Genomic DNA, 12,192 nt, shown 5'->3' with positions numbered 1-12,192 from the left:
AACAAGACACTATCACTTAGACTAAGAAGAGATTCCTAGATCCTTTACAATCCTATAGAAATTTACATACAAAAACATCCTAAGACCATCAGAATAAACAGTCACATTGGGGTCACCCCATTTAATGTCTCTTTTCTGTAGGACTAAATCTGCCGATGGACAGAGTACTGATTGTTCCCTATACTTTTCTGAGAGCTTCTTCAGAACTTTCCGAGGATGTCTGCTTTGTTCTCCAGAAATTGGAAAGAGGAGAAACGCTCTGTGGTTTGTCAATAGAGCATCCGGTCTGCAGGGCTGCCCCATAGGATGCAAGGGCTTTGGGCCAGTTGAAACAAACATTAATTTGGAAGACATTCAAGCAAGGCTCCAACTGGGCAACTCTAAGGGGCAGGCAAGGAGAGGAGAGGGGCAGAGTCGTGCATAGCAGGGCTGCAAGCCGATGGCTAGAGTTCCTCCCACTGCTTCTGAGAGACTTCCAGGGACTATGTCCTTCACAAAAACCTTGAAGTAGCTTCTTAAAAACCACCAAACATATATACTAATTCTTGCAGCAAAACTCATATATGATATGGGCGTTTTCTTTACTTTAAAGGTTTAGAACCTAAACACCAGCTGCTCCATTTATTTGTTTGTTTGTTTACTTTGCGTGCTGCTCGGCTTGCGGGATCCTAGCTCCCCAACCCAGGATGGAACCCGAGCCCCCAGCAGTGGAAGCTCAGAGTTCTAACCACTGCACCGCCAGGGAATTCAACACCAGCTCTTCCTAACTCCATGTGTCACCTTCGCTGTGACGGTGTGATACCCTGAGCACAGACCTGCCACTCCACTAACCCTGGGGACATGGCTTTTCTCTCTTCCATTCCGAACATCCCACAACGGGGCCACAGCGTGCATGTTCCTCTCACCCGAGAACAGGGGATGAAGGAGGGTCTTACCGAGTTCTCCTTCAGCTGCAGCCCCTCCCCGTTGGGAAGTGAGGACCGTCTCTTAGCTGAGTTCCTGTTTGGGGTTGAGGTAATGGCCCCTGCTTTCTTCTTCACGGTGAGCACCTCACAGCTGGCTTGGTCTTCATTGTGTGTGCTCTTCCCGGCGTTGATAACCCTGGAGGAGAAGCCAGAAAAGCCGGTCAGACAGAGTGATGTCTGGAGAGCTGAGAGCCCAGTCCCTCAGGTCAGCCCAGACAGGCTTCACAACTGGCACAAAACAAACGCCCTACTTAATGCACAGGACCTTACAGCCTTGGTGGAGTAAATGGATTTTTTTTTTTAATGTAATTCTACCAGCATATGTTAAAACATGTGCTAAAGCAATATGCTGAGGTCAGCTCACCTTCGCAGGTGTCTGATAGACGGGATCAACCCCACCAATCCACTTCCAGTCAAAACACTCGAGACAATCACTTTTTGCCAATTACATTGAAGACAGATGGCTGGCTCAGGGAATTCCGTTGCATTTCTCCAAGTGATAGAGCAAAACCACCATCAATCTTATCAAAGAACAAGGCAGTCGTTTACAGCACACTGTAAAATCCAAGAGAACAGAGAACTGTATTTCATGACTGCCATGACCACTTTTACTTTACACACGGAGAAGTGAACGGATCAAAGGTTTATTCTTTTAAAATTATCTTCACTCCTTTATCTTTTCTCATGTAGAATAACACTCCTCACGTTGCATCATCACAACAGACTATAGGGCATGCTGATTTGTACGTGTGGCCCTATGATCTCATGGCATGTCGATATTCTTTGGCCTAATTACTAATGTTTTGAGCACAGGAATGCCTCAGAAAAACATGCTACATCATTCATAGACCTTCTTCTGTATCAGGTGACCGCAGAATGAACTCCTGGGTTTCGGTACCATTTTCTTATTAAGTAGTTAAGTGGCAGCTAAATTAGTTTTCCTGAAAGAGAGCTCTCCTTGATGTGCCATTGACTGTGTTTTTTTCCCAAAATTTCAACAGTGTCACAGTAGGTGACAGAGTGAGTGTGGAGGATACAGACTCAGTGGCAAGGAAAGAAAGATGCTTTTTTTTTCAAAATAAGGTAAGACAGATGGAAAACCACTTTAAAAGTGTGGTATATACACCACTCAGTCTTGTTGTACTCCCTCCTAACAATTAATTAGAAGATGATCATTTTCAAATGACTTTTTATAAAGAATTTTAAATTCTGAAATAATTATAAACTCAGAGTAAACTGCAAAAATAGTATAGAGAATCTCATGTACCCTTCACCCAACTTCCCCCAAAAGCAACATTTTATATCACTCAAGTACAACATCAAAACAAGCAACTGACACTGATCCAGCGCTGTCAACCAGACTGCAGACCTTATTCAAATGTCACCATTTTTTATATCAAATGGCTTTCAGTACTAAAAACTGTATACACGCTACAATCAAACAGGAAACAGAGCAAACTGAGATCTGAGTGCTGTAAGACTTCAGGGAGTGTGTTTTGAACAGTCTTCTACCAAACCTTGGGATTCTATGGAGGTGTTTCAGATGTTTTAACATTTACTTTAAATTTATTTTTTAAATGTATAAGCATTTTGGAAAAAACTGCAATAATTTAAAAGTTGATTCCCATCTGTTACATGTGAACAAATACATGCCAGTCTATATATTTTGGGCAGCTTTGGCATTATAATCCTTCTATCTTTTCTCTTTGACCAGTATCACTTGATTGGAAGAAGATCTGTTTAAAAAAATACCATTTGAGGGATTTCCCTGGTGGCGCAGTGGTTAAGAATCTGCCTGCCAATGCCGGGGACGCGGGTTCAAGCCCTGGTCTGGGAGGATCCCAAATGCCGCGGAGCAGATAGGCCCGTGCGCCACAACTACTGAGCCCGTGTGTCACAACTACTTAAGTCCACGTGCCTAGAGCCCGTGCTCCGCAACAAGAGAAGCCACCGCAATGAGAAGCCTGCACACCGCATCAGAGAGTAGCCCTCGCTCGCCACAACTAGAGAGCCCGCGCTCAGCAACAAAGACCCAATGCAGGCAAAAAGAAATAAAAAAAAAAAATTTTGCAATTACTTATCTATATGTAATAGGAAAAAGATCATAAGAGTCATCTACTATCTCCGCTATTTCAAATTTCTGTTCACTGAAACTGCTTTATCATTCTTCCTGAGTTTATTATAAATTTCAACTTAACCATATTTTTATAAATGGAAGTCTTTAACTCATTTTACACACGACAGTTTTGTGTAAGATTCTTTTTTTTTTTAAAAGTAGATTGTTGCTTACAGAATATGAAGACCATTGTCCTCGTGGTGGGGGTCTCTCGTAGGAGGCAGGGGTCCCTGCTGATCTCTGTGAGGTCAAATCTGCCTCCACACCCTCTCAGGGATGAAGGGAGGAAAAGGTCAAGGTCTAGTTTTCGGCCCCACCTTCACTCTCTCCTCTAAGGAGGAGGCGTTTTCACAAGGTTTAAGAATACAATGCTGAGAACCTACTGTAGAGCACAGGGAACTCCACTCAATGCTCTGTGGTGACCTAAATGGGAAGGAAATCCAAAAAAGAGGGGACAGATGTATACGTATAGCTGATTCACTTTGCTATACAGCAGAAACTAACATCACTGTAAAGCAACTGTACTCCAATAAAAAAAAAATTAAAAAAGAATACAGTGCAATTCTTGACGACACGATGAAGACACACACACTACCTGCATAAGACCATTAATACCACTATGCTTGCTGCCCAAGCTAAGTAAGTTATCCCAAGTTCCACAGCCAGGAAGGAGCGCTGCTGGGATTCAGAGTGAGGCCTCCTTTGACCCCCAGCCCAACCTCTTCCTATTATACATGGGGATTTGCATCAGTCGGTGGGAGGACCAGCTGGACTGTGTGGGGAAGCACGGAATAAGCAGATTAGGCAAGCTCAGGTCCGTGCCTGAGAGAAAGGAGATTCTCTCCCTGCTTCTCTAGCTACTGGAGAAGGCACCCAGAGGAAGGATGAAGGATGGATGGTTCAGATCTGCCTGTCTCTAGAGGAGCCCACGTTTAGTCCAGGTGTTTGCAGCTGGAGCTCCTAATACAGAACATGCATTTGTCTGGAGTTTCCCTTTCACATGGATTTTTGGAGAATCAAACCCGGCAGAGGAAGGAGATTTAAAATACCACCTGCCTCTTCTCTGTCACTGATAGTGACTTCCAAGCAACACGTTTGGGGCGGATGGTTCGCTGGATGGTGATGTTACACCCCCGTGGTCACCCACTAACATCTTCCCTAGGGAAAGCCGAAGTGGAGGCTCGGCTAGGAAAACAAGTTCGTGACAACCGTCCCTTCCGTACCGTCCTCTGAACAAGATCGGGGCTTCTATTTCTGGAACTTGGCATCACCCTGACCATTGGGACCCAAAAAAAAACCTGACTAAAGCATAACTTTAACAAAAAAAAGCATCACTGATCTCCGAAAGCTGCATGCCAGGTTGACTCATCTGCCACTGCTATTTTCCAACAGTCAACAAAGCTACGATAATTACATAAATCACGAATCACTGTCCCTTGAATGTGCTGTATATCTCCTATCTCTCTTGGGGGATATTAAATTCCAAAGTTGACCTAACTTCAGCAAGAGACCCTAGAATCTTTATTGTATGCATGAGAAACCCAGGGCCCAGGAATACTGTGGCTTACACAAGGTCACACAGCTAAATACAGCACAGTCCCAGCTCTTTCTGCTTCAGCTCTCAGTTGTTTAATTTTTCTATTGTGTGTCTATTCTTATCGGCACTTGGTTGAGAAGGCTGTCCAGCAATGACTCATCAAAGCCAGGGAACCGTGAAGAACAATCAAGGGTACACTTCCTTTGCCATTTCAAGCGAATACAGTTTGTGAATGACACTGACGAAATATCACAAAGTCAGAAACGTCAACCTAGAGGGAAGACAGCAGCCCCAGCCCTGGAAGCCTGTTTGGTCAGATATCTGATTATTACCCAGATGATAGTCATTTTAATGAAAGCCATTGCCTTTTTAAAACACACAACTGCTATCCAATATTTCATATTATTTCAAATTCCTGACTCTGTACAGCTTTAGTAGAAAGACCTGATTCTTCTCAATTTATTTTGGCTTTAAAAAGCTTGACCTGGGGCTTCCCTGGTGGCGCAGTGGTTGGGAGTCCACCTGCCGATGCAGGGGACACGGGTTCGTGCCCCAGTCCGGGAAGATCCCACATGCCGCGGAACAGCTGGGCCCGTGAGCCATGGCCGCTGAGGCTGCGCGTCCGGAGCCTGTGCTCCGCAACGGGAGAGGCCACAGCGGTGAGAGGCCCGCATACCGCAAAAAACAAATAAATAAAAAGCTTGACCTCTATCAACTTAAATATTTCATTTTGTTCTTCAAAGGCAAATGCTTTGTTTACTAAATATAAATAAAACCTCCAATTCCTCTAAAAGTAAACTGAGAAAAACTGTTTTCTGAGTTCAGAAGCATCATTCTGTCAATAGGTTCAATTTTTTTTTTTATGTGAGCAACTCTATCATTCCCTTCTTATCACAGGCTCCAGCAAAAAGTCAGCACTATCTTGAGATCAACAGGAATGACTTCAAGATGTCCTTTCTTTAAGCAATACCCACCCATGATGCTTATTTTGAAGACTTAAAGACAAAACGTTGGTGGACCACAAATCATCATCTCTTTGGTGTCATTATTTTCCAATTTCCTACAAAGGAGGAGAACATCTTCCTTGAAATTAAACTGGAAGTAATAAAGCACAATGGTTAAGACATGGGCTATCTCCCCAGAACTTAGCACACAGCAGGTGTTCAACAAACATCTGCTGAAACAATGAATGAAACCAGACAGAAATCAACTCTGCTACTTCCTAGATGTAGGGTAATAACAGTATCTTACACTTGTTGAGAACTAATTATGTGCCAGGGACTGTTGTTAGCATTTTACATGTAGTAATTAACTCATGTAATCCTCTGTGGACTCTACGAGTTGGCCACTACTGTTCTCCTCTTTTTAAAGTCACAACTACTGGACAGCAGAGTGTTTGGTCAAGTTGCTTAACTTCTGCAAACCTCAGTTTCTTAGTAGTACTTCTCAGATTAAATTCTGGGAGTTGCTAAAATACATGTGTTCGGGAGAGGGGATATTAGTCACCTAAATTAAAGAACTGGGAAATTCTGAAGTTAGGGTTAAAATTCAAGTGGGAGAATTGTGAGACGATGAAAGGGAAGGTTAACTACTATGTCTTCAATATGGAAAGTTTACATCCAGTTCTTTCTTCCCTTAGAAGATCGGGATATGTTTGCCCTAGCAGAGAGACACGTGACAAAGTTAAATTCAATTATGGACTGTGTTAACCTACCAGCCTACCCTCAACTGGACAAAACACCTAGATTTTTCCCCCCTTGTAAAAACAGGTAAATACAGAATTTTAAGGTCTTGGAAGTCCAAAATCCTATGTGTGTATCAGATACAACTGGAAGCTATGACCTGAACACCAGGCATGAATGTGACCATGAGATTTGTAGCAGTAGAAGACCCTATTTAAAAAGAGCAAGTGATTCATTCTCTGCTACTATCACACACTTTGGAAACCTGTTTTCCTTCTTTCTGTTTGTAAAATATTCTAGTCACAAATTTTTAAAAAATCAACTCCACCTGAATTTCAGCAGAAGAATCCTGGTTTTAATGGCAACTGTTAAATTATCAAGTTACCTGCCTTCTCATCTGCTCAAAACCTTGACCTTAAGGACATTCACCTGATAATATAACACACAGAGCAGGTTCCTATCACTAAATTCAGACGAGTAACTATTCTCAAGTAGTGAGCCCCTGTCACAACAGCCACTGGTCCAGAGAACTGACAATGGAAACATTTTCAAAAGGATTTACAGGACAGTCAATCCACAAAGGATAGTCACAGTTGATAATGTTTTGGAAAGATTCCCACATGTCACAAGTGTCAAGTCATTCATTACCAACCCCTCCCCCTTGGCACCTCAGCAGAAGAACCAACAGAGACAATGGTCAGGTAGACCAGGTTCAAACTTGCTGTCTGTTCTCGGGCACAGTAAGTTTACTTTCTGTCTCTAAAATGCGGATGATAACTGTCACTTCCGATAGAATTAAATGCCCTAGCATAACGAGTATTTAACAGTACACAGTAAGTACTCAATATTATTACTTAATAATAATATATCCAACACAAGCTAGCTGCCTCTTGTGTTGGGCCCAGAGGACTTTTATCAAGTTATGTGAGTTTGAGGGGAACGTCTTCTTCCCTCTTCTTTCTGTCAGTGTCCCTCTGCCAGCCTCAAGGACACAGGGTCACATCCAGAGCCTACAAGAGGCACGGCATGACACTTCCCTGAACATGGACCTTGAGCAAGGCCACCTGCTCCTCTGAGCCTTCTTCTCAAAGTGGTTGCAACACACAAGCCACCCATGCGACAGTGTTCTGTACACAGGAAAGCGCCACACCGTCAGGAACGTGCTACTTCTAGGTTCCCACCTAGATCTGCCCAAGGAGGCCATCTCTCCCCAGGCTCCTGGTCTCAGAAGCTCAGGTCCCAGACCCACAGAAAAAGACCAAAGAGAGAATTTGGTTGGGTTTGATCTCTGTTTTTTGTTTTTTGGTTTTTTTTTTTGGTATTACTCTATTGCTTTGTTTTTAAAGGAAATAAAAGCCTGGACAGTTTAGACTAAAAAGTTTACACGAAGTGTTAATACCGCTAAACAGCCAGTAATCACACTAAGAAGGAGCAAGCATTTTAGAAAGGCCATCAGGTGAACTGAGTTGTTGCTGATTCATATACAATTGAGAAGCAGCAAAAGGCCGTAGGTGGAAGGGTGGGAAATCAATCACTTACGGGAGACCAAATATAGCAATCAATTATTAAAATTCTCTTTTCTAGGTTACCCCACAGGCAATGTTTCATGTGATTCTCTGAAGTGGTTACTGACCACCCAGACAGGCTGGAACATAAGGACAACTTAATTCCTAGCTCCAAGGGCGTTAATAACCTCTCATTCTTGGTGTACTAGAAAACCAGGGCTCTGACTAGGAACAAAAGCCTTCGCTAACAGCCGTCAGCAAAAACAGCCAGAACCTCCATCAAGAAGGGATGTTCCTGGGCTTCCCTGGTGGCGCAGTGGTTGAGAGTCTGCCTGCGGATGCAGGGGACATGGGTTCGTGCCCCGGTCCGGGAGGATCCCGCATGCCGTGGAGCGGCTGGGCCCGTGAGCCATGGCCGCTGAGCCTGCGCGTCCGGAGCCTGTGCTCCGCAACGGGAGAGGCCACAACAGTGAGAGGCCTGCGTACTGCAAAAAAAAAAAAAAAAAGAATGGATGTTCCTGATGAACGTTCTCCCAGCCACCTCCGGGGAGGAGGCAGAACAGGAGGTCACCCCAGCCCATTCAGTTAACGGCCCGGCGGGTGTCACCAGGGAGGAGAAAGGATGGAAAGCCATGGAACTCTCTGTGGTGTCTGGCTTTCACACCTTGGAAGATGGCTAAGCACCAACAGGTGGAGGAGGCAGAGTGTCAAGACGGCAGGATGAACGCAGCTGAGAACAGAGCACACACGTGCAAGGCCTTCTCCCATCACGCAGACTTGCACGCTCTGGTTCCCAGGCCCTGTCCGTGGCTAATGAAGAGATGTGACCAATCGGGGTCTGCTAACTGGGGTCTCAAGGGCCACATCCAGCCGACAGACAGGTTGGTATTTTAAAAGTTGTGCCCACAAGGTATTTCTTTAGAAGGTGAATTTGCAGTTGGCCATATTGAAAAACCGGAGGCTTCCCTGGTGGTGCAGTAGTTAAGAGTCTGCCTGCCAATGCAGGGGACATGGGTTCAAGCCCTGGTCTGGGAAGATCCCACATGCCATGGAGCAGCTAAGCCTGTGCACCACAGCTACTAAGCCTGTGCTCTAGAGCACGCGAGCCACAACTACTGAGCCCATGTGCCACAACTACTGAGCCCACGTACTACAACTACTGAAGCCTGTACGCCTGGAGCCCATGCTCCACAAGCGAAGCCACAACAATGAGAAGCCCGCACACCGCAACAAAGAGTAGCCCCCACTCGCCACAACTAGAGAAAGCCCGCACGCAGCAACGAAGACCCAATGCAGCCATTCATTAATTAATTAAAAGAAAAACTGGGATATTTATATTAAAAATTTAGTTTTCCCATTTCTCTTGGAAAATAATACCTTCAGCAACACCTGTCACACTCTTGGGCGACAACGATCAGAGATGGGGCATTTCCTCGCTAGCTCACCCCAGACCTCACTCTGTCCACTTCTGCCATTAAGTCACCAGCCTGGTCCCAAAGGCACTGGATTCTGCAACCCTGTAATCAGATCTCTGCGACTTCATAAATAAACCAAGAAAGTTATTAGATACGTAGTACATCTTGATTGAAATAATGACTTTAAAATATTGTGTAGCCAAGAGGGATAAAGCAAGAAGACTACGGCATGGCTTCTACCCCCAGGGAGCCCATAGTCATCTACACGGTAGAGACACCTTCCTATAAATAACTGAGTTGTTCCGACTGATGCTATACCCAAGATATATGTCACAAGAGACCTGAAAATGCAGAGGAGGAGACAATTCTGCAAAAGAAGAGTCACGGAAAGTGTCACAGCCAAGGTGGCACCTGAGCTCAGCCTCACGGAATAAAGGAGGAAATCAAGAATCAGAGAAAAAGCAAGGCAAGACCCTCCAGGCATAGGAATAACCTCTGAAAACAGTGATGTGAACTTTATAAACAGGGGTGGGTGTGACTTAAGTATAGGCTTGGCGAGGGAGCTACGTCAGAACTAGACCGTGAAATTCTATAGGAACTTTATCCTATGGAGCCTATGACCCATGGGAAGAATCTAAGATGCTTTAAAGAAGCGTCTGATATGATAAAAACTGTTTAGGAAAATAACAGTAGTGGCCTGATGGAGGATGGATTATAGAGGATAAATGACAAAAGTGAAGAGCGTCACTTCTGTCACACAAGAGTGTCACCAAAGTGTCACTTTTATAACAGTCCAGGTGACAAAGAGGTCATGAATCAAGCAGTGGCTCTGGATGGAAGCAAACAGAAGGCTTCAGAGGAGGTGAGAGAACTGAGAATTCCTAGTTAAGACCTGCTGGACACGGGTAGTGGAGGAGAGAGGAGCAAAGAGGACGCTGCTCAGGTGTCCCCTGGCAGGGTGAGCGAACGAAGTACTCCAATGATGAAGGGAGATGAGAAGGTGAAACAAGGCTTGGGGTGGGGAGCTCTGGAGGAGATAATGAAATTGGTTTCAGGAGAGTGAACAGAAAGTGCTTGGTACCAGAAATTACAAAGGCAGTGGCAGCCAACTAGGGGTTGGCAAACTGTGGCTTTTGGGTGAAATTCGGGCCACTGCTTGGTTTTGTATGGCCCCCCAAGCCGGGAACGTTTATTACATTTCTAAGTAGTTGGGGAAAAAAATCAAAAGAATATTATGTGACATGTGAAATTTACATGAAATTCACATTTCCATGTCCATAAATAAAGTTTTATTGGAACACAGCCACATTCATTCATTTACATATTGTTTATTGTGGGCCTCCAGGTACAATGGCAGTTAGCAATTTCCACAGAGACTGTCTGCCCGCCAAGCCTATAGTATTTTACTACCTATACCTTTACAGAAAATGTGCTGAGCCCTGAAATAAACCATTAGACTGAACGCTCTGAAATTGTTTTTATAGGTCAAAAACAGCCCAATACTGACAATTTCATATCACTACACATAATATATGAGTGAAGCAAAGAGAGAGATGTATGTTTGGATAGAATTTAATGTGCATCTTGGTGTTACTTATAACCTTAGCTTTGGATATACTTCGCTGCTAGCATTTGGGGGCCATCGTTAGCTCCTAGCTCCCTCACCAGTGTAATTAGATAACTGAAGATTAAAATACGAACACTATAGATCAAAAGAAGATATAGTATTGTCCCAAAGATCTCCCTGCATAAATATCAATGTTTTCTTCTTCACATTGGCTGTTTAGAAATGAACTTCTAAAACAGTAAAGGTAAAAACCAGAAAGCTGCCATTGGGCACTTCCTTTCAATTAGTCTCTGGGTCCTCTAAGCAAAACCATTGATAACACTAAAGACCAACTTCCACATTTAAATCAGGAAGTCTGCACTCTGTCAGATGCTGGAGCAATTCCATACAAGGCCACAGTGCAGCTCTGTGGGGGTCAAGTGAAATCAAAATAAAGGCCTACCTAAAAAGGAGGTCAAGTTTGGAAGTTTTGAATTAAATAGAGCAGAAAAGTAACTTTTTTGCGGGTTTAGAACAGTGCCCCTTGCACATAGCTGTTAGCTCCTATTGGCAATTGAAAAAAAGCAATGTGCTTGAGGCCACTACATTGCTAAAGATAAGGTTTTCTTTATTGATTTGACCAGATGTATCAGTACTATCAGCAATGTTAGAGAAATGTATTTTTCAAGACAAAGTGAAAGTCGATTTGAAGCATGTAACCTAAAAAAACTGAACTTTAAAAAGCCAGAAACTAATGAAATGAAACCAAAAGATAAAAGGACGCTAATCTCAACAGACATCAAATAAAATACATAAATTTTTAATCAGCAGTTTCCTCAAAAACCCAGATACAATCTTTGGTTTTTCCCTTGCTCTGGGATAAAGAAAGTTCTGGGCCACCTAGGGCTCTGATATTTTCCTTTTTAACCTTAAAGCAACACAAGACGAATAATTTTATACAGAAGAGGACTGTTTGGTGGTAAGAACACTCTAAATTGGGATTTCTGAGTTCCTGGTTTAGAAAAGATCTTTAAAAATGTGCTCTGTCCTTCATTGGAGAGCTGAAGGCCACTCGTCCACTTTCCTCAAACTCGACGGCTGTGACCCTAAACACACAACAGAGCAGGATGCACCTGGTGGGGTGCAGGCAGGCAGATTTCTGCTGGAAATTTGGGAGGCAGTTGGGTAAAGCCCTTAAGAGCAGAGAGACTCTGGAACCGGATTCCCCAGGTCTAAAGGCTGGGTCAGCCCAAAAGTAGCGGCAGGACTTTCAGTAAAAGCTACTTTATCTCCCTGTGCCTCTGTTTCTTATCGGTAAGACAGGAACAATGAGCAGTACTTTCCTCACAGGGTACTTGTCTGACTGTTGGAAAACAGAACCGTTTAAAGTGCTTTCCATCTAACAACTGAGTGAATGCTTGTAACC

The 12,192-nt window shown here is 43.8% G+C and overlaps 1 protein-coding gene across 4 annotated transcripts in view; it reads right to left on the bottom strand.

The window, feature by feature from the left end:
* PPM1H (protein phosphatase, Mg2+/Mn2+ dependent 1H) overlaps positions 1-12,192 on the bottom strand; it is a 258,738-nt gene that overhangs the window by 163,249 nt on the left and 83,297 nt on the right. For all 4 annotated transcript variants that reach the window (XM_073788424.1, XM_073788425.1, XM_073788426.1 and 1 more), the window contains exon 2: positions 936-1,101. In XM_073788424.1, coding sequence (XP_073644525.1) covers positions 936-1,101 — 166 coding nt within the window. The remainder of the gene's footprint in view (positions 1-935; positions 1,102-12,192) is intronic.

This window comes from Tursiops truncatus, chromosome 11 (assembly GCF_011762595.2).
Source record: "Tursiops truncatus isolate mTurTru1 chromosome 11, mTurTru1.mat.Y, whole genome shotgun sequence".
Taxonomy (NCBI): Eukaryota; Metazoa; Chordata; class Mammalia; order Artiodactyla; family Delphinidae; genus Tursiops; species Tursiops truncatus.
This window is presented reverse-complemented; position numbering and strand designations above follow the sequence as displayed.